Source organism: Pantherophis guttatus, chromosome 1 (assembly GCF_059756535.1).
Source record: "Pantherophis guttatus breed Tessera chromosome 1, ASM5975653v1, whole genome shotgun sequence".
NCBI lineage: Eukaryota > Metazoa > Chordata > Lepidosauria > Squamata > Colubridae > Pantherophis > Pantherophis guttatus.
Window position 1 is genome coordinate 250771629 of NC_142063.1, and position 24414 is coordinate 250796042.

General features: G+C 39.5%; 1 protein-coding gene and 1 long non-coding RNA gene across 3 annotated transcripts in view; one reads left to right on the forward strand and one right to left on the reverse strand.

Moving 5' to 3' along the window:
- The window catches only part of SLC35F1 (solute carrier family 35 member F1), a 233486-nt gene that overhangs the window by 197535 nt on the left and 11537 nt on the right, over window positions 1-24414 (forward strand). The window contains exons 4-7 of the mRNA XM_034418687.3: window positions 3683-3842; window positions 4616-4772; window positions 6553-6605; window positions 12340-12494. Of these exons, the coding sequence (XP_034274578.2) occupies window positions 3683-3842; window positions 4616-4772; window positions 6553-6605; window positions 12340-12494 (525 nt within the window). The remainder of the gene's footprint in view (window positions 1-3682; window positions 3843-4615; window positions 4773-6552; window positions 6606-12339; window positions 12495-24414) is intronic.
- On the reverse strand, window positions 14152-22575 carry LOC117666216 (uncharacterized). Of its 2 annotated transcripts, XR_004591687.2 has the most exons (4): window positions 22509-22575; window positions 21102-21247; window positions 19886-19900; window positions 14152-14251 (listed from the first exon to the last, which is right to left on the reverse strand). It is a non-coding gene; the product is annotated as an uncharacterized LOC117666216 (long non-coding RNA). The 2 variants fall into 2 exon arrangements; XR_009622810.1 differs by lacking the exon at window positions 19886-19900.

Below are 24414 nucleotides of genomic sequence, written 5' to 3' on the forward strand. Positions count from 1 at the left end.
TGCTCAACAGCTGTCTAACAATTTTGACATCAACACACAGTGGAAAGCCAAATGGGCTGCTGAACACCCAGATACAGGCAGTTACATAGATGACCCTCCACAAAAGGTGCCAGGTTTTGACCTTCCTCGCCAGCTTTGGTCAACTCTGAACAGGATCCATACCTAACATGGTGTCTGCCAGGACTCATTGTTTAAGTGGGGTCTTGTCTCTACCCCTCAGTGTGACTGTGGTGCTCCTTGACAAAATATCCATCACATTGTGTCCGAATGTCCATCAAGAGCTTATACCAGCCCAATGTCTGATTTTTTCGACATAGACCACCCTGTCCTTGAATGGCTGGGTGGACTGGATATTAACATTTGAACTATTATAAGTCCATGTATTTGTCATATGTTAAATAAATAAATAAATTTAAATGACATAATTGAAATAAAGATATTTTTCTAAGCATATAATTTTCTTATCCATTCTTGGGTCTTTGAATGGCCTAATCACTTTTTCTGTCCTTTCTCATCTCATTTTCATCCAGTCCATCATGTCATTGAACAGAATAATTTTTCAACATGTTGCCCAAAACTCATAACTTGTTCTTTTATTATCACCAACTAATAAATCCTGCTTTCAGATGTCTGAACAATAACTGAGATGACACCACCTCATACTTCCTGACATTTAGCCCTTTCATTGATAAATAAATCTACACTTTCACTTCTCTGTGGTTATTCATCATTTAAAAGAGCAGACTACCTTCATTCATTCTATTGTATTGTATTTGTAATAGATTGTATCTATTTCATCCTTCTTTTGTCCCTTAGTTTCAAAAACATATATCATTTTCCTTTCTTTTCATTAATTAATTAACAGGCACTGTCACAAAGAGGCTTGGAGTGGGGAGTGAAAAGGAAAGGCTCATCTATCAGAAACTGGGAATCTAAGCTATTTTAGCACTGTACACACACACACACACACACACACACACACCCCAATGGTGGGATTCAATTTTTTTTACTACCAGTTCTGTGGGCGTGGCTTGGTGGGTGTGGCTTGGTTTGGTGAGCGTGGCTTGTAAAATCTCCATTCCCACCCCACTCCAGGGGAATGTTACTGTAAAATCCCCATCTCCTCCCGATCAGCTGGGACTCGGGAGGCAGAGAATAGATGGGGGCAGGGCCAGTCAGAGATGGTATTTACCGGTTCTCCAAACTACTCAACATTTCCACTACCGGTTCTCCAGAACTGGTCAGAACCTGCTGAATACCACCTCTCTCACACACACACACACACACACACACACACACACACAGAGAGAGAGAGAGAGAGAGAGAGAGAGAGAGAGAGAGAGAGAGAGAGAGAGAGAGAGAGTCCTAGAATATAAGTGCAGAGTGCAGTGCTAGAATAACTTAGATTCCCAGTTTCTGATAGATGACCCAAGATTAAGGAAGACACACAGCACCAATAAGGGTGAGAAGGATTTTTCCCCTATATGTATGTATATGTTTGGGGGAATGTTTCTGGGATGGTATTTGTGTATTATACATAAATTTTGGGGAGGTAATTTGCTAGCTGTCATATGTGTGAGCTCTGCCTATGGAGTATGAAGATGGGAAAGCTGCCTGTTTGGGGATGAAATTTGGAGGGTGAAATCTGAACCAATTTGCTACCGGTTCACTGGCCACACATCCGCGCTGCATGCCGCACACACATGCACAGTATGCACCAAAAGGAGGCTTGGGAAGGTAAGTAGAAGCGAGGGAGAGGATCAGCTGTGGCGCACGATTTAGCTTCGCTAGAAAGCAGGATTTCCTGCTTTCTAGCAAAGCTAAACCCCGCTGCACAGCTGATCGTCGGAAATACTGGTTCGCCCGAACTGGTAGCTTTTAAAACTGCCAGTTCAACCAAACCGATAGCTAACTACAGGTTCATCTGAACTGGTAGCTTTTTGTTTTATTATTGGTTCACCTGAACCAGTAGTTTTTATCATTATTGGTTCACCCAAACCGGTAGCTTTTTTAACTGCTGGTTCAACCAAACAGGTAGCTAACTACCGGTCTGTCCAAACCAGTAGCTTTTTTTTTACTACCGGTTCGCCTGAACCAGTAGTTTTTATCATTACCAGTTTGCTCGAACCGGAGCAAACTGGTAGGATTTCACCCCTGGTCTGGTGTGAACTTCTGGAATGGTGTTGGTTGTTTGCGCATAGGTGAGAGTGTTGAAGAAGAAATGTGTGAGCATAGACGGGCTTTGGCATGTTTCTTTTGGCTGTTTTTGTTTTACTTTGGGGGCGGCATATTGTCTACATGTCTGTTTGTTGGCTTTTATTTTGATGCCATTCCTTAAATTGGTTGTATCATTTTTATTTTAATGATATTAAATTTAGCACTTAAAGAGATGGAGAGACTGTGACATATGGTAAAAAGTACTTGATATAATTAGGCTTCTCTTTGTCTGTAATGGTTAATTAACAAGCAAAACAAAGCAAAACAAAATAAAACAAGAGATCAATCTCTTGGACTTCAGACCCCATGCCCTGAATTGTACAGCATGTTGATCTTTGAGAAAAGTGTTGGTAGCTGATTTTCTTGGTATCCAGAAAGGCAGACACTGATCAGTAACAATTAGGTGGTTTTTTAAAAATTTTTGAAGCTAAACTATGTATTATGTGGCTCATCCTTTAAAATCAGTATTTGGAACATATTATCTTTAGAGTGGAAACAAGCTTCCTTTCTCTTACAATTTAGGAGGCAACTTTTTATGTATTTTATTGTTTATATGTTTTATAGCTGTCTTTGTAAAGCACCCACATTTCTTATAGGAGTAAAGCAAAAAATAAGCAAACAAATCGGCTTTTTTTTTCTTCTTCTTCTAACTTTACTTTGATTAATCCATAGTTATGTGTTGGGTTTTGTTTTCTTTCTGCGATGCCTTTTCTTGGCTTTGCCTTCTTTTCAATCTTTTTCAGCATAAGCAAGTGCAGAGGCAAGCATTAGACGCTCAGATATCTTGCAGATTTATTTCTACTACTGTCTCCATAATTCCAATTATCTTATTGGCTAGGTTAAGGAGAAAAGAGGAGAGGAGAGGAGAGGAGAGGCATCCCTGCAAATTTTACTGTACTTTGTTGCTGACTATAGGGAGTGGCACTCATCTCTGTTTCAAGGCCATGAGCCAGCACTGTCTGAAGATGTTTCCATGGTCATGTGGCCAGCATAACATCACAGAGCTCTATTTCCTCCCCATCAAAGTGTTATATTTATCTACTCACATTTGCAAGCTTTTGAACTGCTAAATAGGCAGGAACTAGGCAAAGATGGGCATTCACCCCATTACATGATGTTCAGGTCTCAAACTTGGCTGTTGACAAGCTCAATCTCTTAACTGGTGAGCCATCGCACTGCCCAAAATTAATGAGAACTTGAGTTTAAAATACCTGGAAGTAATTTACTTATTACCACTAAGTTATAAAACATCATTTAATTCTTCATGATATATCAGCTGAAAATATATGTCTATATTACATAGACCTATGTCTAAATAATCAAAGCTAATGAAAGTGGAGAATAATATACTTGTATAGCCATATACAATTACATATAGATTAATTATCTATATGATTATCCTCCATTCAAAAACTCCATCCAGAATGCTTTCTTTCCTTATTATTCTTTTTTTTTTCCCCTACAGCTCCTAGATTGTTTTGTGATTCCAGTTGTGATCTTACTTTCTTGGTTCTTCCTCCTGGTGCGATACAAAGCAGTGCACTTCATCGGGATTGTGGTGTGCATTCTGGGCATGGGCTGCATGGCAGGAACAGACGTTCTTGTTGGAAGACAGCAAGGAGCAGGTACGTTTTTGCAGATCAGAAGGAAATGGTGTGCTTTTTGTTGTTGTTTCCAAGTTCCCTGGAAATGTCTGCATGTGGAAACATGGCACCTTGAGAAAATAATGAATTTCCTAATGATGTCAGAAGTGGCCCTCAGGATCTTGCTAAACTATTTTTACCATTACCTCTCACTACTGTGCATGCTGGCTAAGACCACTGTGGGAATCCTGTGACACCTGGAGTTCCAAACAGCCTATGGAAGGCTGTAGAATTTTCCCCCCATTTGTTTTACGAGCCACAATTCACTTTATAAAGTTTCCGCCCTGGAAACAATGAAGGACCGGCCCATGGTGCCTCTGCCAGTGAAAATGGAGCTTGGAAGGGCCGCATGTAGCCCTTGGGAGCTCCATTTTGCTAGCAGAGGGTTCCAGGAGGCTGTTGCAGCCGAAAACGGAGCTCGGAAGCCTGTATTTGCTGGCAGAGCTCTCGGGCCACCACATGCATCCCTGACACAAGTGACATTGAGCTGGCCACACTCGTCCCAGCCACGCCCGCCCCCGAGTCAAACACATCCCTGAGGCAGCCCTCAATGAAATAGTGTTTGACATCCCTGCTCTATGATATAACTTCCATGTGCATGGATTGAATACCTTTGCCTGCAGAGAGGAGGACTCAGTCATGGTAGCCAGAACTCTTTGGTATAAAACTCACAATGAGTGTTTCTGAAAGGATGAAGTACAGCTTCTAAAAGCAAATTGTGATATATATTTTTTTACAATTCTTTTTGCTCCTAGGAGAAAATAAACTGATAGGTGATCTTCTAGTACTAGGTGGGGCCACTCTCTATGGCATCTCCAATGTCTGTGAGGAGTACATCGTACGAAATCTGAGTAGAGTGGAGTTCCTAGGGATGATTGGACTCTTTGGTTCCTTCTTCAGTGGAATTCAGCTGTAAGTAAAGAGAGGCATCGACTCCATCCTGCCATGTCAAATAGAGAAAGATCCACAACCATCTTCTCTCATGTTCCATTTGTTCCTGTGTGTTTTCCTATAGATTTCCCAACATGAATGGTCAGATCATCCAGTCCACTCATTCTACCTTGCTTTCTTATTCTTTCATTCAAAAATAAAATTTCTGTTTGCTAAATAGAAAAGTTTTTTTTTAACTTTGTATCAGTCAATAAATTACTGGATGGGTCACATAAAAAAAAAAAAGGTGGTCAAATTAGTTTTCCTTCATTTTTATTCTCCTAAAATGTTCATAGCAGCAAACAGGATCAGTAGAGATTTAAACCTAATGCTTTTCAATCATAGTTCAACATCTAATCACTATATTACATTAGCTCTCAATAGCTGTAATGACATTCAAGTGTCTTTTTTTTAAAAAAGCAAATTTTTGGAGGAAAAGGACAGACTAAGTCTTGGATCTGTTACATACTGTACGCATGCAAAAAAAAAAACAACAACAACACCCGCAGGAATGCATTGGCTCACTTAACATCTGTAGCACTTGCTTAACAACTGTGTTTACTTAACCTGTGCTGTAAAAAAAGTTTGTAAGATTAAGTTGGGCACATGGGTCCCGCAACTACTGAGCTTCATAATTTACGACACAAAATCTGGCCTCTATTATGGTTATAAATTGAGGATTACCTTTAATTTTCTCCATTTCCAAAGGGTTAAATCAAATTGAAACTGATCTGGACACTGTGCTGGGACATTTCTACGTATTATGGACATGCATTCTTTCCCTGCCTAATCAATATAAGAGAGATTAACTTTTTCAGTAATACTGAGGATTTCAGTCCTCAGTATTTTAATAACTTTTTGGTACTTTCATTCCAACATCAAGACAAAATTATGATCTGTCACCAGTAACAACATTAATATAATGCTTCATTCTATGAGGCATGTATCTGTTTCTTTCCATTCTCCCCACATTTTCCTACCTTCTATCAGAAAAATTGATAGAAGATAATATAGAAACAGATACTTAACTTGGGCAATCATATAATGTTGCAGAGGCTTTATTGCTAGCATTATTACAATTGCTAATACACTATTATAACTAGACATTGTTTTGAGGTAGTACCTGGAATTTTTCTGTGAGGAAAAAGGTTCCTTCTACATTATTCTCCTCATTCACAGAGGAAGCTACTCCTGCAGTTACATAGCTCTCTGTGTTAAGAAGAGGAGAAAGAAGAAAGGGAAAAGGAGAGGAAGAAGAGGGAAGGTAAAGAGGAGTAGAGGAGAAGGTTAGAAGGGGGGAAGAAGAGAGGATTGGGGGAAGAGAAGGGGAAGTAGGAAAGAGAAGGAGAGGAAGAACGAAGGAAGTAGGAGGAGAAACAGGGGAGGAGAAGAAGAAAGGTTGGAGTAAAGGTAAAGAGTAAAAGAGCAGCCCCGAAAAAGTAAAAATTAAAAATGAAAGTTAAAAGAAAAGATGAATGAAAAATGATGGAAATAACTGTACATGTAAATGTGTTTATGAAAAATAAAAATAAAAAACTTTTTTAAAAAAATAGCTCTCTGTGTTAGTAACTCTCATTACTCTGCTAATTACATTTCAAATACAGAGAGAAAGTGAGAGCTATTTGTACAAATCTGGTAGTAACTAACATGAGCATGAGATTTCCTCTATTTTAACAATATATATATTTACTTCACTTTGTGGAAATAATTAGAAATAATTAGAATTTCCCTTATCAAAACATTTCTTTATTTTTCCTCCCAGTGCTATAATGGAACACAAAGAATTGTTAAAAGTTCCCTGGGACTGGCAAATAGGTAAGACTAGAAGTTACTTTACTATTGCTTATTGTTCAGAAAATAAACTGTGTTTGAGATTATAGCATTGCTTAAATGACAGTGGTGGTAACATCTTGGTTTAGCTCAGGGGTGAAATCTACTTACCTTCCCTACCGGTTTTGAAGTGTGCACGCACGTCATGTGCAATTTTGGACCCTCTGCGCATGCGCAGAAGGTAAAAAGCAGGTTACTTCCTAGTTAAAACCAAGAAGTAATGACGTCTGGGCAGGTGGGCGGAGCCTCGCGCTGCCCCTGCTACCGGTTCTCTGAACCACCGGCCGCCGCCGCTATTGGTTCGCCCGAACTGGTGCAAACGGGTAGCATTTCACCCCTGGTTTAGCTCCATTTAGGCCTGAGAATTTATCTTTTTTGCAGTCTATAATGAATTGAGCTTAAGTTGAAAGTTGGTAAATGCTAGCTGGGTTCATCAACATGCTGAAATTGGGTTTTCAAATCATAGTTTATAGTTTAGTGACATGTGGCAACCACATCACTGACAGTTTTTTGAGCTAGTCAAAGGGCAATTAGTTAAATTTGTATTCCCATCAGTGAACAATACTAAAATATTTTTGGATCTGCAAATTACTGTGGTAGGCATTAATGGTTTTGTGTGCTACATAAACTAGTCATGGTTGATTATAAACCATAGTTTATAATTCAATTTGATTGCTTTGCTTCATAAATAATGATTAAGTAGTCCACTCTCATTAATTTGCTCTGTTTATGATGATGCACACATTAAAAGCAAAGCAAACAGAAATTGAGAGCATGTGGGTTTTTTCACATTTCTTAGTGGGATGGGCAAGGGAAACTTTCTTTTACTTTCTAAGAATTGGCTAAATGTAGTCTGATGGCCAATTCTTTTGCTTTTCTCTTTCTTGATAAAAACAAAACAAAAAACCACTCAGGTGTGTGTTTGTTTAACTTAAAGCAAAAAAAAACCAACAACCTTAAAATGAAGAGGAGACAGAACAACTCCCTACTTGGCTCCCACCTACAAAATAAAGGAACTTCTGTTTCTCCCCACTGCTAACCTCTTGAGGTTGTTTAAGAGAGTTTTTTTTACAGCTTGTACAAGAATTGGAAAAATGTCTGGGAGGAGGCTGGACTGGGAGTGTGTGTGCTATGACAATTTGCCATGGCCAACTTGCCGTAACCAACTCATTGTAGGACAACTTGCCACAGCCAATTTGCCACAGGACAACTCATCACAGGATAAAAGTTACTTTAATATCAAAGAACTAGTGCAGTGATGGCTAACCTTTTTGCCATCACGTGCCAGGAGCAGGGGGGAAGGGGGTTGCACGCACACATGCCCACACCCATAATTCTATGTGTCCCGCCCCCGCGCATGTGTGTACGCCCCCACGCCCCATGCCCCGCTCCTGGCACAGTGGGCCCGGTAGGCCCGTTTTTCTCTCTCCCCAGGCACCAGAACCTTTCTAGGAGCTTGGGGAGAATGAAAACAGCCTTCCCCCCCCAACCCCCCCCCGGAGGCCTCTGGAGGCCGGAAATGGCCCATTTGCCAACTAGTGGAATAGAATCATTGAAGAAAGGATGCAAAATGAGGGACAAAATGAAATTTGAATGGCAAAAATTAAATTATTTTTTTATTCATTTTAAATAATTAAATAGAATTGTTAAATTGTCCTGCAGTGAGTTGCCCCATGGCAAGTTGGCCCTGGCGAGTTGTCCTGCAGTGAATTGGCCATGGTGAGTTGGCTGTGGCAAGTTGTCCCATTCCGGTACTGGGGGGGTGCAATTTTTGTACCAATTTTTTTTTTTCAGATGAAGAAACTATTATCTGTATACCCCATTGATGTGCTAAGCAAATGGTTTTGTCTAGGAGGCTCATTTCTTAAGTACTACAGTAAAGATGGCATTTGATGCCATCTGCATTAGAAGGCTGCAAATGGCAGTTAATGTAAAAAGGCACATTGAGCCCAACTGCCCTTATAATGAGGAATAAGGGAGGTAATATGCTTAATGGGCCTCAACAGCTCCTAGTTAGCTTCCTTTCCAAATGAATATCAACAGCAGCAGGTTGAAGAGCTCCTTAAGCTGACTGGTTACAGAGGCAATAGCTGAGGATTGCAATTATAAATGACACACTCGACCATTGCTCCCATTGGGTCTTCCCTCATCATTTCCTCTGATTATCCCCAAACCTTAATGAAGCTGTGCACATCTGCTATTACCCTCAGTTGCAAAGATCTTCCTGCTTTGTTCAATATGGCTCCTAAATTGAACACGGATCAATGTAAAGCATGACTGGTCTTTTTTATCACGCAGTTGAGATTTTTACAAGGCTTCTGGGACTCGTTCCCCTTTTAAGAAGAAATGAGAGAAATATGTTTGGTGGTGTGAACTAACTAATCACCAGCAGCAGTGAGGCAAAGGCCCTCCAGCTTCACCTGTCTGTAAACAGGTAGCCTCTGAAGCACATTTTTGCTATCATTCAATTAGCAAAAGCAGATGTTTTGTTAGAGCAGAGATCACTTGATTTTGGATTCCATTTGCGCATTATGCTAAATCAGTGAGATGCAACATTTTGGGGGCTAGAGTAGACAGAGCTAGGATAATCATTAAAGTCAAGTTGATTTTACTTACATGTATCACAAGGGTATCCATGACTGGCTGGGAGAATTCTGGGAGTTTAAGTCCACAAGTCTTAAAATTGCCAAGATTGGACATCCCTGATAGCTTGGATATGGTATCATTCCAATGAAATACAATTAATATTATTAATATTATTCTTTTCCCCTTCTATTACATTAAACACAGGGGTGGGTTCTACTCAGGGGTGGGTCTTATTTATCTTTACTACAGTTCACAACCGGGCCATGCGCGCACTCTTCTGCACATGCACAGAAGCGTTCTGATGACGTCGGGGTCAGTGGGTGGAGCCTCCCGCTGGTTTCACTACTGGTTCTATAAAACCGGTGCAAACTGGGGGCAACCCACCACTGGTTCTACTTACCTTTACCAACGGTTCACAACGGGATCACATGCAGGCTTCTGCGCATGCGCAAATTGTCTATGACAACATGCGGATGGGTGGGCGGAGCCTCCTGCCGGTTTTACTACCGGTTCACAAGAACCAGACCAAACCGGGAGCAACCCACCACTGATTAAACATGATAATTTGGTAACTGTTTTTGGAGGCTTTCCAGGGATCTTGCTCTAGGTTTCTTTGGGGCTACCTATGTACAGCTTTGAGACACAGTTTAGCATGATTTCCAGAAGCATGCTTGAGCAAGGTCTTCTTCCTTTCTTTGATTTTCCTGCCCAACTGAGCAGAGTATTTTGAAAACCTGTGTTTCTACTTTCAGTTACTCCCAGTTCATCATGTTATATCTGTGATGCAGAATTATTACTGTTTACTGGGCTTAATTTCATTATGCCAGAGTTTCTGGTGTGCTTGCTGAAAACTTACTGTATATAATGTTAACAGCAGGTGGTAGGCTAGTTCCCTCCTTGCTAATTTTCATAATGTTACAACAGAAACTAGGAAATTAAGAGATTCAGGCAGTTCAAATGAGTATAAATGAGTATAAAAAATTATTGAAAGCTTAAACTTTCTACAAGAATCTGGCCAACTGACTGTAAAGGGAAATGCGTGGGAGATAAGAGAGGCATTCAAAGTGGGCTGTACTTAGATCTCTTGTGGGCATGCAGGGACTCGTGATTTATGGCACATTGGACCTCTCCCTGGTCATCCTGGGAGCTTAGCCTGGTCATCTCCATAAACTAATATTTTGGAGATTTTTATCTTTTTAACAAAGTATGCATGATGTGCCTTCTTTTATTCCTTTTCAGTTACCTCCTGGTATTTTATTCTGATTATATTGTGCCTTTTGGTTACATCATGTCTTTTGGTTGGGCAGTTAATGATTATTTTTTCATTAGTATTTTTAATCATTTATGCAAATGACATGAATGGCATGACTCACATGAAGTCATTCATCTTTTTTGTCTTCCTTACAGACACCCATAAGCCAAGACTTGCTTTGTGTGTTTTTGTGAATGTGTGCATTACACTCAGTCATGGCTTGGCATAATGGCTGAGCCCATCTTATGACTATCAAAACAAAGTAATTATGTTGGGGAATTTTTTTGTATGCTACAGATCAGGTAACAGAACAACTCTGGCCTGTAAGGGCTCTGCAGATCTTGTCAAGGCTCTAGAGCAGTGTTTCTCAATCTTGGTAGCTTGAAGATGGGTGGACTTCAAGCTTCCAAGGTTGAGAAACACTGCTCTAGAATCAGAATGCCACAAAAAACCCCAACCTTCTCTATTCAGCTTTGCTAGCCTCTTACCTATTTCCATCACAAAAGATGCATCCTCTTCTTTGCAAAAGCTTAACAGTTTTCTTCAAAGCTAAGAAGTAATGGAAATGTTGTGAGGAGACATTTAGCTACTCTCTCCCAAAAACCTCCCCACCCCGTTCCCCAGTGTACATTAAGTGCTGAATATGTACTGTGTACTAGAAGATGGATGTCTGCATTTTAATAGTATCCATCAGTTCCACCAGTAGCTCGATCTTTAAACCAAAAGGAAAGTAACTCTTGAGGGTGGGGGGGAAATCTTAACACTGCTGTAAATAGACTTTCATATGAAGGTACTGAAAGTAATTACATTGCCGTAGTAAATTTATGGTATGTTTGTTCTGGAGGAAGTCTTCAGGGAAAAAAATGATATGAGATTGTGACATAAATCACACAGGGAAAGAAACAGTATCATTCGGAATTTGCCTAGTTATACAGATAAAACCAGTTCAGTTTAGTAGTCAAGGCCCCCAAGCTATAAACCAGGAAATTGGGAGTTCTAATCCTGTCTTAGGCATGAAAGCCAGCTCGGTGACTTTGTGCCAGTCACTATCTCTAGGCCCAACCCATCTCACAGGATTGGTGCTGTGGGGAAAATAGGAGAAGAAAGGAGTATTAGGTATGTTTGCCATCTTGGGTTATTCATCAAAACAATAAAGGCAGGATACAAATAAATAAAGGGGAGATGTTGCCACTTGTTGATCTCCTTTATGTTGTTAATTCTTGTGGATAACTTTGCTTTTGAATTTCTGTTATTAGTTCTAAATCTGGGGATATTGTTATTTTTTTGTGACTGTAGTACATACGATCACTTTGCTATGATTATCATTCTTGTAGTAACATCGTACAAATATAGAATATCGAAGCCAGGGAGAGTGAGGGCAGAGTGTTAGAACTGTAGACAGTGACTGTGAAAACTGGAAGATTATAAATTATCAAACGAGGGCCAAGAATGACATTCTTGTAACATTTCAAGTCAGCTGTACTTTAGGTAGCCAAGTACACAGCAGCCTTTTCAGAAAAGTCAGGATGAGAACATGTGTCGTGATGTTGAAAGCTCACACCAGGCCACTTTCTCACTTTGTTTATTCCATTCCCGGCAAGTACATATCTGAAGGTAAGATTTATTTTTTTTCCTGGATTATGTCTCAGATGACTCTGACACCTCAGGACACAAATAAATTAAGGCTACCTTCCCTCTCTCCTGGCATACCTTGGGCAGTTAGAAATCTTCCAAGGTTTGTTTCTCTCAGCAGAAAAGTTGCCTTCAGAAAATCTGGGCAAGACAGTACTGACTGCTTATCATTTTCCTTCCTTCCTTCCTTCCTTCCTTCCTTCCTTCCTTCCTTCCTTCCTTCCTTCCTTCCTTCTTTCCTTCCTATAGGATTACTGTATGTTGGCTTTAGCGCCTGCATGTTTGGCCTCTATAGCTTCATGCCTGTGGTGATTAAGAAGACGAGCGCTACAGCAGTCAACCTCTCCCTTCTTACAGCAGATTTATACAGCCTTTTCTGTGGATTCTTTCTCTTCTACTACAAGGTAAGTGGACCAATCCAGTTACAGGTAGTCCTTGATTTACAGCCATAACTGGGACAAGAATTTCTGTTGCTAGGCGAGGAGGTTGTTAAGTGAATTATGCCCAATTTTACAATCTTTTTTTTTTTTTTTGGCCACAGTTAAGTGACTCACATGGTTGTTAGGTGAATCTGGCTTCCCCTATTTACTTTTTTCATTGGAAGACAGGTGGGAAGCTGACCAATGGTGATTACACGACCCCTGGTTGTCACTGCAACCATTGTAAATACATGCTGGTTGCCAAGCATTGGAATTTTGGTCACATAACCATGGGGATGTTGAAGCGGTTTTAAGTGAAAGGATCTCTCATAAGTTACTTTAGTGTTTTTGTAACAGCAGATGGTCACTAATGGTTTTAAATCGAGGATTATCTGTATATGAGTATGGTAATTGACCACTGTCTTGCGAACATTGATATTGTACTAATGATAATAGCATGTAAGAGCCTTGGTGGTGCAGTGGTTAGAATGCAATATTGTAGGCTAATTCTGCCGACTGCTGGGGGTTCGATCCTCACCAACTCAAGGTTGACTCAGCCTTCCATCCTTCCGAAGTCAGTAAAATGAGGACCCAAATTGTTGGGGGCAATATGCTGACTCTGTAAACTGCTTAAAAAAGAGCTGTTAAGCATCGTGAAGCGGTATATAAGTCTAAGTGCTACTGGTACTGTATCTTCAAAGTTCATACTGTTTTCAGTCCAACTTGTTTGTTCTGAATGGTTCTGACCCAAGCATTGTACAGCATTCCTCCTCTGATTGTTGAATATACCAGAAAAGCAACTTCCCTGGTCAGTCATTATCAGAAGGAAGGCTCAACCCAGGGGGTTAAGTAAGGTTGCATCAGGATGGTTGTTTGTGGCAACCGAAGAGTGATTGGATTGTTAATTATCTTGATATATAAATTCTTCTAGCATGAGAACAAGCAAAGAGTCTGGAAATATGGGGAATTATCTTGATTCTGATTAATGCAAGATCAAATATAATCTCAAAATATTTATTAAATTTTCATGCTACCCATCACACGGTTACAATGAGATGGTTGGCTTACAATATAATGAAAAGGTAAAACAGATAATGCAAAGCAATTAAAATTAAGAGGATTGAACACGAAGCTTAAAACCAAGAGGATGCGCTGATCAACATAAACCGTACGTTTTTTAAATTCAATGTTTCAATATCCTATTTGTTCAGATTAAATCTTATGTGTTGCTAAGGAAAAGAAGCCATTATTAAGCACATCTGCTGCGTAAGGGCATTCTGAGATTTCCCCAGCTGGACAAAACAGAGTTCCAGTTTTGAATTGAATAACCCGGATGTTGTGGGTTGCAAGTAACTTAATGTGATATTTTTCAACTTGTAACTAGCAGATGCCTTCAGTTTCCTGTGGTGTTGTAATCCCTGGCTTTGTTCTTGTACGAGGAGTAAAAGTATCCCTGATCACCGTAGGCATAAAGCATTAATATTAAATTGCTTGTGTTAAATATCACGCTGAGGATGATTTTCCTCTGCATGTTTTTCACTTGCTTTGGTTTCGGCCCAGCTGCTCTTCTCCTCAGCTACACCATTCCTTTTATTTTGTAATCACTGACCAATGGACAAAAGGAGAGCAAAAGGCTTTATTAGTTAAATAAGAACCAGCTCAGCTCTTTAATATCTCTTCCAAAATTCACTGTCGTTATACTTTCAAGGACCTGCTGGGCTTCGCTGTCTCTTTCCTCTGACCTATAGCAAAGAAAATATAAATCAAGCAAAATGCAAGGAACTACCTTTATTTTGCTTTAGAAAGTAATTGGAAAAGCATTTTAGGCATTCAAAGGGGTTGAATCATCTTAACTTGCCATTAGAGCTGAACTTTTCAAGATTTATTATCTGCCCTGCATTCATTAGTGCCGTAGGCTAGGTTGTTGCAAAGGAGATGAATGCAAAAGAAGTGAGAAATATGGCATTATGACTCATGAATAATTGAGTAGATTATTTATAATGAGGGAGAATTGCATTCATATTTTTATTAAATTATAATGACTTAGGAGTTACGCTTTAAGAAAATAAATTCCATTAAAAAAAAAAAAAACCTCTGAGTTAATTTGGTTTATAAAATTATATCTAACAGTAATTCTGTATAATGAGTAATTGATCTTGCCTAGACACCTACAGTAGCCAAACATACTCTATTATCAGTCTTTTCTCACATAGCAATTCTCTTACCAAAGCAGGATTCATATTTCATCAGAAGTAGTTAAGTATTAAACTCCTGATGTAGAAGTCCTAAAGAGTCATTCTTTATCATTCTTCAGGGAAAACCTGAAAAAAATGGCAATCTATATAGTTTAGAACCCTTTTCCTCTATCCTTCAGAAGTGAAAGAGATAGGATATGTTGTATTTAACTTACACCTTAATTATTTTTCAGGAGACCATATAGAACAGGGGTGTGGAACTATGGCCCTTTTACGATCTGTGAACTTCAACTTCCACAATTCCTGAACCAGAATTCCCGAGCTGGCTCAGGAATTCTGGGAGTTGAAGTTCACAGATCGTAAATGGATCACAGTTCCACATCGCTGATATAGAAGATACTACTATAATGAACTTCCTTGTAGTGATCCACTCCCAAAGCTTGATGACCAGTAGATGGCAACAAAGAAATAGGGAGCACACTCACTCTTTGCCTTCATTTTGTCATTGTCCAGATTGTTGCAGCCCAGATCTGGTAGACATACTTCCTTCCATTTCTGCCATGGCTTTACACTTCTCATTCCACACCTACTATTGCAATTTGGTTTCATGATTTCTACCTTTCATATTCAATTCAAATGGTCTCTAGTATTATTACACAGAACTTTCAGCTCAGGCAAAAGTTATTTTAATTGCATGCCTTCCAGTTTGGTCATTCTTCCCTTCTTTCAATGAGGTGAGAAGAAGGAATTGTAATACAGATGAGTACAAAGGCAGGTAGAATGCCTGGTGAGATTCTGTCTGGTAGCCAGAACATAATACTGGTAGAAACTTGGTAGAAATATAAGTTGAAACTTGAAGGAATCCAGACTTAAAAGTCTGCAAAGCCCAGCCTGGAATTGTAGCTATAAGAGACAAGTTCCAGAGATAGAAGTAGACAGCCAATGAATCACAAATCCAGGAAGGTAGAAGAGAGCATTGTAGAAAAGAAGGATGGTTTAGATAAGGCTAGAGTTCCACAACTCTGGGCCATGTGATAAAGCAGGGATGTCAACTCACATTTCACAGTGGCAACACGTGACGTACCGGGACTTTTTCCCCCTTTGCTATACCAGACGTGAGCATGGCCAGCACGTGACACATCTGGCCCGTGGGCTGGGACTTTGACAGCCCTGTCATAAAGGTTCAACATTGGAGGGTTGTTTCCAAAGATGAGCAAAGCTCTAGCAGCTGCTCCTAAGTAGTCCCAGCTGCAAGCACACCTCAGCACAGCTCAGTCAGGGGCTTTCCCTTGCTTTCAGTGTAACCAAGCAGCTCATCTTTGCTCTGTCCTTCAAAGTTGTTGGTACAATCTGGGCCTTAGTGCTCTGCCAGAATCTAAAATCTTTGCCAGAATCTTTGCTTATTCCTGCTAATGGTCTCCTTTGTTTATTTGTTTGGTTGATTGATTCCCTGCTAGCTCTCCACATGATAGGATCAGGCCCTTCAGCCTTTGACTCGAAGAATCAGCATATAGACCATAACAGTAGGAATTGCAAGATGCTATTCAAAGTAGTAGGGAAATGGCATCATGTATGTAATTTGTTGTTCATTCTCATGAAGCCAGTGGTATCAGGAGTTGTAACATATTACATGTGAGAAAAATGTAATGAGCAGAATAAAAAGAACCAGTTACAAGTTCATGAGAACAGCTTTCTACTCCCCAAATAATCTGCAAACTACCAGTAAAATTTATCTGCATGCTGGGTTTTATTTATTTATTTATTTATTTATTTATTTATGGATTGGTTGTTCAAACAAACATTACAAGCATTGGGCAAACCTTGGCATTTGCCTGAGACAAAAGATGGAAAACAATAATTAAAGACCGATGGCCAGTGCTTTCTGCTATTTAGCTTGGTGCAGAATACTGTCCTACTACTACTTCTGAAGTGAATCCAACAATTGCTACAGTCAACTTTCATATATGGAATAAACACATGTTGACCTTTGCTTAGATGTGTAGCAGTATTTCTCAAATCTAGGAACTTTAAGTTATGTGGGCTTCAGCTTCCAGAATTGTCCCTGCTGAGGTTGAGAAACACTGCAATTAAGAGTTGTGGGATTGGCTAGGCTGATGGTCTTGATTAATTGGCTTTCAACTAAGATAGAACAAGTGGGAAGCTTTCACTCTAGACACCATGAAGAAACAGTACATGCTACAATTTGCACTACTGCCTGTTTTTCCTACAGATATTGCTATTGATGCCTAGCTAAGGGGCAAGTCTATTTTATAATATACAGTAAAACATCTGAAGTAGGTTAGGTTTATTTCCAGAATTACTTCGAAGTCATCCATGAGAGGATCGGGATCAGGACACATTAATTTATTTTCTAGATCTTTCTCTCCTCACAACCTCAAAATATTTTCAAGGTAACATTTGCCCCATAGTTTTGAGTCATATCCACCATACTGTCAATGGTATCTATCAAGCAAAAGTACATACAAACATGTTTAAGTACGAATGCAAACAACCTTTGAATGCTTTTAATCAACTCAGAGAATCAATCAAACTTCCAAGGATCCAATTAAGTACTGAAGAAAATAATTTTCAAGACAAGGAAATTTGATGGATTTTTCCTTTTTAAATTCTTTTTAAAAAGTCCTTTTTAAATTCTTTTCTTTTGCTTTGTGAATCAGCAGCTAAAGCTATTATACAACATCATTTTAAAGACAATGTAGTAATCTAAAAAAAACCTCCAAATATTGGTGGGTAAAATATAAATGTATTTCAATTTGCTATTCATAAATCATGAACCTGCCAAATGTAAAATAATTTATAATTGACATACCTAGTCAAAGCTGCAGTACACTGCATAAATAGGCTGCAATGGAATGCAAGAAAGTAACGGAATATTCAGCTCAGCCATTTCGCTTTTCATTTCTAATTGTTAATGCTTGAGAAATTTCAAAAATATTAATTTTCTAAAAAAATCACATGGAGGGTGAGTGTTAGCTTAGCTTCTCTCTTAAAATACTCCCTCTACTCTCCTAATGGACTGAAGCTGTGTATGCTTGAATTACAAATCCATTCACTTATAAGTAATCATTCCCTTCATGAATTAATAATTTGATTGTTGTGAGTCATATTACTACAGTTAGTACTATGGTTAATCTGGCCTGAAAAGTATTTTTGCAAAAGGAGATGTCATTCACTCAGTTCTTCTGGTGATTTTGATGAAGATCTTCAGGTACACAAGAAAAAACTGAATAACTTTAGAGCAAGAATGGAACCTACATTTTGGATGCCATCACTGTTTTTTGATCCTTTGAACCATCCAAAATTACTCTGCTGGGTAATGGCAGAATTTGTCACATTTTCTCAAAGTAAAGGTTAATAGAAGTTGATTAATTAAGCTTAGTGCAGCTAATTCATCTTTAATCTTACATTTTGGTCCTCTCTGTGGTCTATTTGGAGTCCACAAAAATGATTGCCCAGCCCTCTGTATATATTTTCATCCATAGATACAAATTTATATTTTTGTTTTATTTAAATTATTATATGAATTTCATGTGGGTAATGTACACCAAGGATTTAATCGTCGGTTCTATTGCCTCCAAGGTTTTTTTTTTTCTCAAATAAATTATATTGCTCTTTTCTTCATAGGAAAAGATACAGTAAGTGTGAATTTACAGTGTCAGTGGATTCTGCTTTTTGACACTAAAACATTGTATATTACATCTCAGAGATTTATGGTTGTCTGGAACACAGACGTTACTTTTGAAAATCAATAGATAATTTTATGAAACAGCTGCCTTTGCAATTTTTTTTGTCTGATGGGGAAAAACACGAGAAAAAAATGCTACAGAGAATGAAAAAAATATAATTCAGGCACTTTTAGAGGTTTTCTTTTCAAAGCCTTTGTTCAATGTTTAGGTACCTTTAGACTAATTCTTTAATTGGATTTTCTGCAAACAGATCATTAAAGAGAAAACCAAGAAATTCAAGGCAAAGGAAACATAGGAGTTAATGTTACCCTGTTTCCCCTAAAATAAGACATCCCCTGATAATAACCCCAATCAGGCATGCGCTAAAATAAGCCCCCCCCGAAAATAAGCCCTCCCCCAAAATATTTAAACGCATGCACAGCTGGTCCATGCCATTTCCTCTGGTTAGGGTTAGGGGGAGAGAGCTGGAAATCAGGTAAGACAGCAAGAGGAGCATCGTCTTGCTCCACGTGCCCCAAAATAATAAGACATCCCCGAAAATAAGGCCAAGATCTTATTTCAGGATTCAGAAAAATATAAGACAGGGTCTTATTTTTGGGGAAACATGGTATATAAGTGTGTTGGTGAAACTTTTCGGCACTGAGTGCCGAAATGGGAGCGTGCATGCATGTGCATGCCGGAAACTGGAAGAGCAGCCGCCCAGGGGCGCATGCGCATGCCGGGAAGATGATCTTCCAGGTTCCTTGTCTTCCACCTGGTCTTCCGGTTTCTGGTGCGCATGCTTGCATGATGACAAGCTGGCTGGTGCGCATACGCGCACAGGAAACTGGAAGAGCAGCCTTCTCGTGCACATGTGCATGCCGGGAAGATGGTACATGCGCACCAGCCACCTACGCTTCTGGTTTCTGGCATGCATGCATGCGCAAAGACCAGCTGGTTGGTGCACATGAACATGCTGGAAACCAGAAGATCATCTTCCCAGTGCATGCATGCGCATCGGGCAGCTGCTCTTCTGGTTTACGGCGCTCCCACATGCGTGAAGATCAGCTAGCCGGCGCACCAGAACCCAGAAGAGCAACGGGCGACAGCTCATGTGCCCAGAGAGATGGCTCTACATGCCACTTCCAGCACACGTGCCATAAGTTCGCCATCATGGTTTCATAAAGTTAGACTATTGCTCCAAAGAGCTCAGTTCTGTCTGCTCTGATTGGCACCCCATTTCAAGATCTCAGAAACCTTCCACGTGGTGCAGAGCTTGTCTCCCAGTTAATATCAGGGTAGTTAAAGTTCCCCATTTCTATTGTAATATATGTTTTGTGTCTTCCATTATTTCAGTTTTAACTGACCATGTCAAGAAAACTGGGTCTTGGCATAGAAAACAGGCCTCTGCCTCTGAATTGCAAAACTACTTGGGTAATACAATACAGCAAGTTATTGATCACTGCTATCTCAGTGTTCAGTTTTCCGTACATACCTTTTGCAGAAAGGACTAATATGAAGGTGAAGGTGCACGCATAAAATGGAGAGCAGAGAGATAAATGAATGCATGTTAAAATAAATCTTCCAGGTTTTTGCTTTTTTGTCTTCAATCTTATATAAACTTTAGTTTATAGTCAAATCTATGTATTTGTGGCTTTGTGTGGAAGATCTAAACCAAGTTGCACCTAGCAGGGCTCTATTATCTTACCTTTCCATGATGGACCTCAACACATACAATCCAAGGTGACATGTGGTTGAGCTTTCTCATTTTACAGAATTCTTTTATGATAATTTTCTTTTCTTTTTTTATGTTTTTTCTTTTATTTTTATATATACATCAACATCAATACATGAACAGTGTGGCATCTGGGTATCATTCATTTTGATACAAATAACAATACTGATATCAATAATATTTGTTACATTGGTTAGGCTTATATACTCCTAAAATTAATACTCATATTTGCATTAAGATATAGTCCTTCATTATTTAGTTATTCAGTATTTCAATGTACCATTCTAATGCCAATTACAATATTATTTAAGCATGCATAATAATACCATCTTTCAACCTCTAATCTTTTCATTTAATTATTTCATGTATTCCATTTAGTCAGGCCATCCTTACTAATCCTAATGTAATGCACATATTGTATGAAAATATAATCCCAATACTCCAGCTTGACATCAGTCACCATATTATTTAAACATACATATTAAATCCATCTTTCAATCTCTAATTATTGCTTTTATTCTATTATTTAGAGATGTGTATCCTTATTTCTACTTTTATTCTAACTTTTAATCAGGCCCCCATTATATTAAAAAACATTTTCTTTCTATCCATCATCTCTCGCCCATTTTAATATTTCAATTCTTGTTTGTTTTTTGGCATGCCTCCCATACTCCTCTCTTGGATCTTTGTCTCTATCTGCATCTACATTTTTACTATGAGTATTCCTCCCAATATGAGTTGGGTTACAGAGTTCCTTGCAAACTTTGTTACTATAACTATTTTTAAATCAGTTGGGTTACAGAGTTCCTTGTATACTCTGTTTACTATAACTATTTTTAAATAACATCATCCATAAATCTAAAATATAGCAAAGTCAAACCCACCCACCCCAAACCCGGTCTCCTTTTGTTAATATGACAATCTATTGTGAGTATGGCTGAGATTAAGACCTAGGAAAATAGGTGATGATAAATACCTTGAAAGGCTGTGTTACCCTTTTGATTTCAGGGCAAATGGGTCCTTCAGAGTTTGCAGGGGCTCACAATGCATCACACACGGTGCAAAACACCTTTCTGCCTTTGTTGTGCTGCACAGCCTTATCTCTTGGAAAGCATAGCCAACCTGGCTTATAGAAGACACAAGATTAGGAGAGGCCCCTTTAGCCTGTCAGTGATTTTTATGGTCAATGAGGTGTGGAAACTATCTGAAATTTCTCTGCTTGCCTAGCTTCCTGCCTACAGCTGCTCTCCAATAGAAGTTGTTTTTTCTTTCTATTTTCTCATTTGTGACTCCCATGGCATTTTCATAGATTTACAGTAAATAGATAAAATTAGTGACTTGACCATTTAGGAATGTGACATAGCCTCTTTAGGTCCTTGGCCCTAGTCAAAGATAATGGATTCTTCATTCTTTTTTTTTTTTAAAATCCAGAAATATTTGAATATACAATTGCATTAATTATTGTTAAAACAATGTAGGTCTGTAAACTTGGCCTTTCACATCAGTCTGCCTTTAAAATTAAAAAGAAATCTTTAAAACAATTTCACATCATGCCTGAACCATTTGTGTTTTTATGGTTAATTTTTATGGTTTTAAAATTAAATGATTTTTTGCCTTATCAGTGCCAAATGCTCAAGATGACCTGCTCTGAGTTCTCCCGATTTATCTGAGGAAGAAAAGGGATGTTTTTCAAGAAAGAAAAAAAGATATAGTATGAAACCAGTTTGCTTTTCCCAACAAGGCATATCCCAAGTGGAATTTGTCTCATTGTCCAGCTAACAATGCATGCAAACTGGCATTGCCCTTATTTATCCTTTATTTTGAGACCTCTGGCACCATCTTCCTTCCAGCTCTGCTCTGTGCTCACAGCAGGGGTGGTTTTCACTTACCTTCGCTACTGGTTCGCAAATGTGAGTGCGCTTCCACTCAACCTTCCACACATGCACAGAGCATCAAAAACAGGATGTGATGGCGGGTGAGCGGAGCCTCCCACCACCGCCGCTAGTGGTTCGCGCGAATTGGATAGAACCAGCTGAATACCACCACTGGCCCACAACACAGTTTCTTTCCCTTTGTATGGTAGGATGTATCCTTACACACAGAGGCGGGTTTCAGCAGGTTCTGACCAATTCTGGAGAACCGGTAGCGGAAATTTTGAGTAGTTTGGAGAACCGGTAGAAATACTTCTGACTGGCCCTGCCCCCATCTATTCTCTGCCTCCCAAGTCCCAGCTGATCGGGAGGAAGTGGGGATTTTGCAGTAATCTTCCCCTGGAGTGGGGTGGGAATGGAGATTTTATACTATTTTTCCCCTGCCATTCCCACCATGCCATGCCCACCAAGCTATGCCCACAGAACCGGTAGTAAAAAATTTTGAAACCTACCCACTGCTTACGCATCTGCATGTCTGTGTGCATATTCATACACCATCACTCTCTGCACTGTCTGCTCAAGAAGAAATCTGCAACAAAAAGCGGGCATTGGCTAATGTGAACATCTATCTCAATTAAAAGTTCAGATGCAAAACAATGTCAGAGGAAAGCAAACTCTTGGGAAAACCGCTCTGCACTGTTTTCTTCCCAAAGGACTTATACCTTCAGGTTGAAGTTAATGAGCTGCAGCTGTGAAATCTTTGCCGGTCCGAAGGGGAATGAGCCCCACGTGTATGGAGGAAGAGCAACAGCAGAATCCCCGGGCAGTTCGACTGAATGTGCCTGTTGTAAAATTCAACAGAAAAGAAATTAGCCAAAGGCCCAGGCTGAATCAATTACTGTAAACCTGCTGGTGAGCCCCACCATCCTCAAAAGACAGTGATGCAGTATCGATTATTACTGGCAGATGATATTTTATTAAAAAGTGATTGCTCAGAAGCCAAGAGAAACACAGACACCTGTCAACACTGTACGCAGATGCCATGAATAGAAGAAAACGTTACAAAAACAATAAATAGGAAGGGGGAAATGGCTTTATTTAGACATCTTTCTGAGCTGAGCTGCAACAAAAAACAATAAAGACTCATAATTATTTAGCATTGATTTTCTTAGATCAGGGCTGTCTAAATCCTGGGACAGTAGTGGGTGACTATAGGATTCAATAATTTAATATTTTAGCCTCGGGGAAACAATTACAAAATCAATGTTGGTTCTCTTCCTTTTTCTCTCTTGAGCACTTTCTTACCTGGCCAATTCTTTACTAATCACCCACCAGCTTAGTGGTAGACTCCATTTTTTAAGTCGGTGCTTGCAAACCGGGATGAGTATATTAATCGGCTCCTACAAAGGAGGGAACGTGACTGCAGTATTGTTCTGCTGGAGGCCAAGTTTGAAAAGCTATGCAGTGCTTCAGTTCTGAAGGGGAAAAAATATTTCAGGAATGGCCATTTAGCTCCTGTCTGGAACTCCTTAAAGCAGCTGCAGCGCTTCGTGGGTTTGCAAGGCCACAACTATAGCATCAGTGGTGGGATTCAAAAAATTTTTACTACTGGTTCTGTGGGCATAGCTTGGTGGGTGTGGCTTGGTGGGCATGGCAGGGGAAGGATACTGTAAAATCTCCATTCCCTCCCCACTCCAGGGGAAGGATACTGCAAAATCCCCATTTCTTCCCAATCAGCTGGGACTCGGGAGGCAGAGAACAGATGGGGGTGGGGCCAGTCAGAGGTGGTATTTACCGGTTCTTTGAACTACTCAAAATTTCCACTACTGGTTCTCCAGAACTGGTCAGAACCTCTGACCAGCACGACCCCAGAAAAAGATATTGGGTTCAAAGGGTTATCAAGAGGCATTGTGTGCCTGCTCTCTTGCATGTGCTTCAGAGCATTTTTACCATCAGTTTCAACATGCTACAGGCAACCTCCCTTTAGCAACTGCCTCATTTAGAAACTGTTTGCAGTTACAATGGAGATTAAAAAGTAACTTTGTGATCAATCCTCACATTCATGCCCTTCGCAGGTCTGTAAAGCAAAGGAAATCTGAAGTAGGATGTAAGCACAGTTGTTGTTTCACTTAGCAACCACTTTGCTTAATGACAAAATTGCTGCTCCCCATTGTAGTTTGCTAAATGAGGATTACCTGTAGTGGTTTAAATACAATCCCAGATCCTTTTGGATGTGGATACTATTAATTAACAATAACTCCTAACAAAGAAGAGAAAAAAAGTGTCCTTACATTAATCCTTAACCCCCAAGTGCTTATTGATTGCACCCATGTGCCTTATATATAAGTAAATTGAACCCATACACACCCCGGATCTTAAAAGGTTGATCTGTGGGTGCTTAAAGAAAATCTCATCATG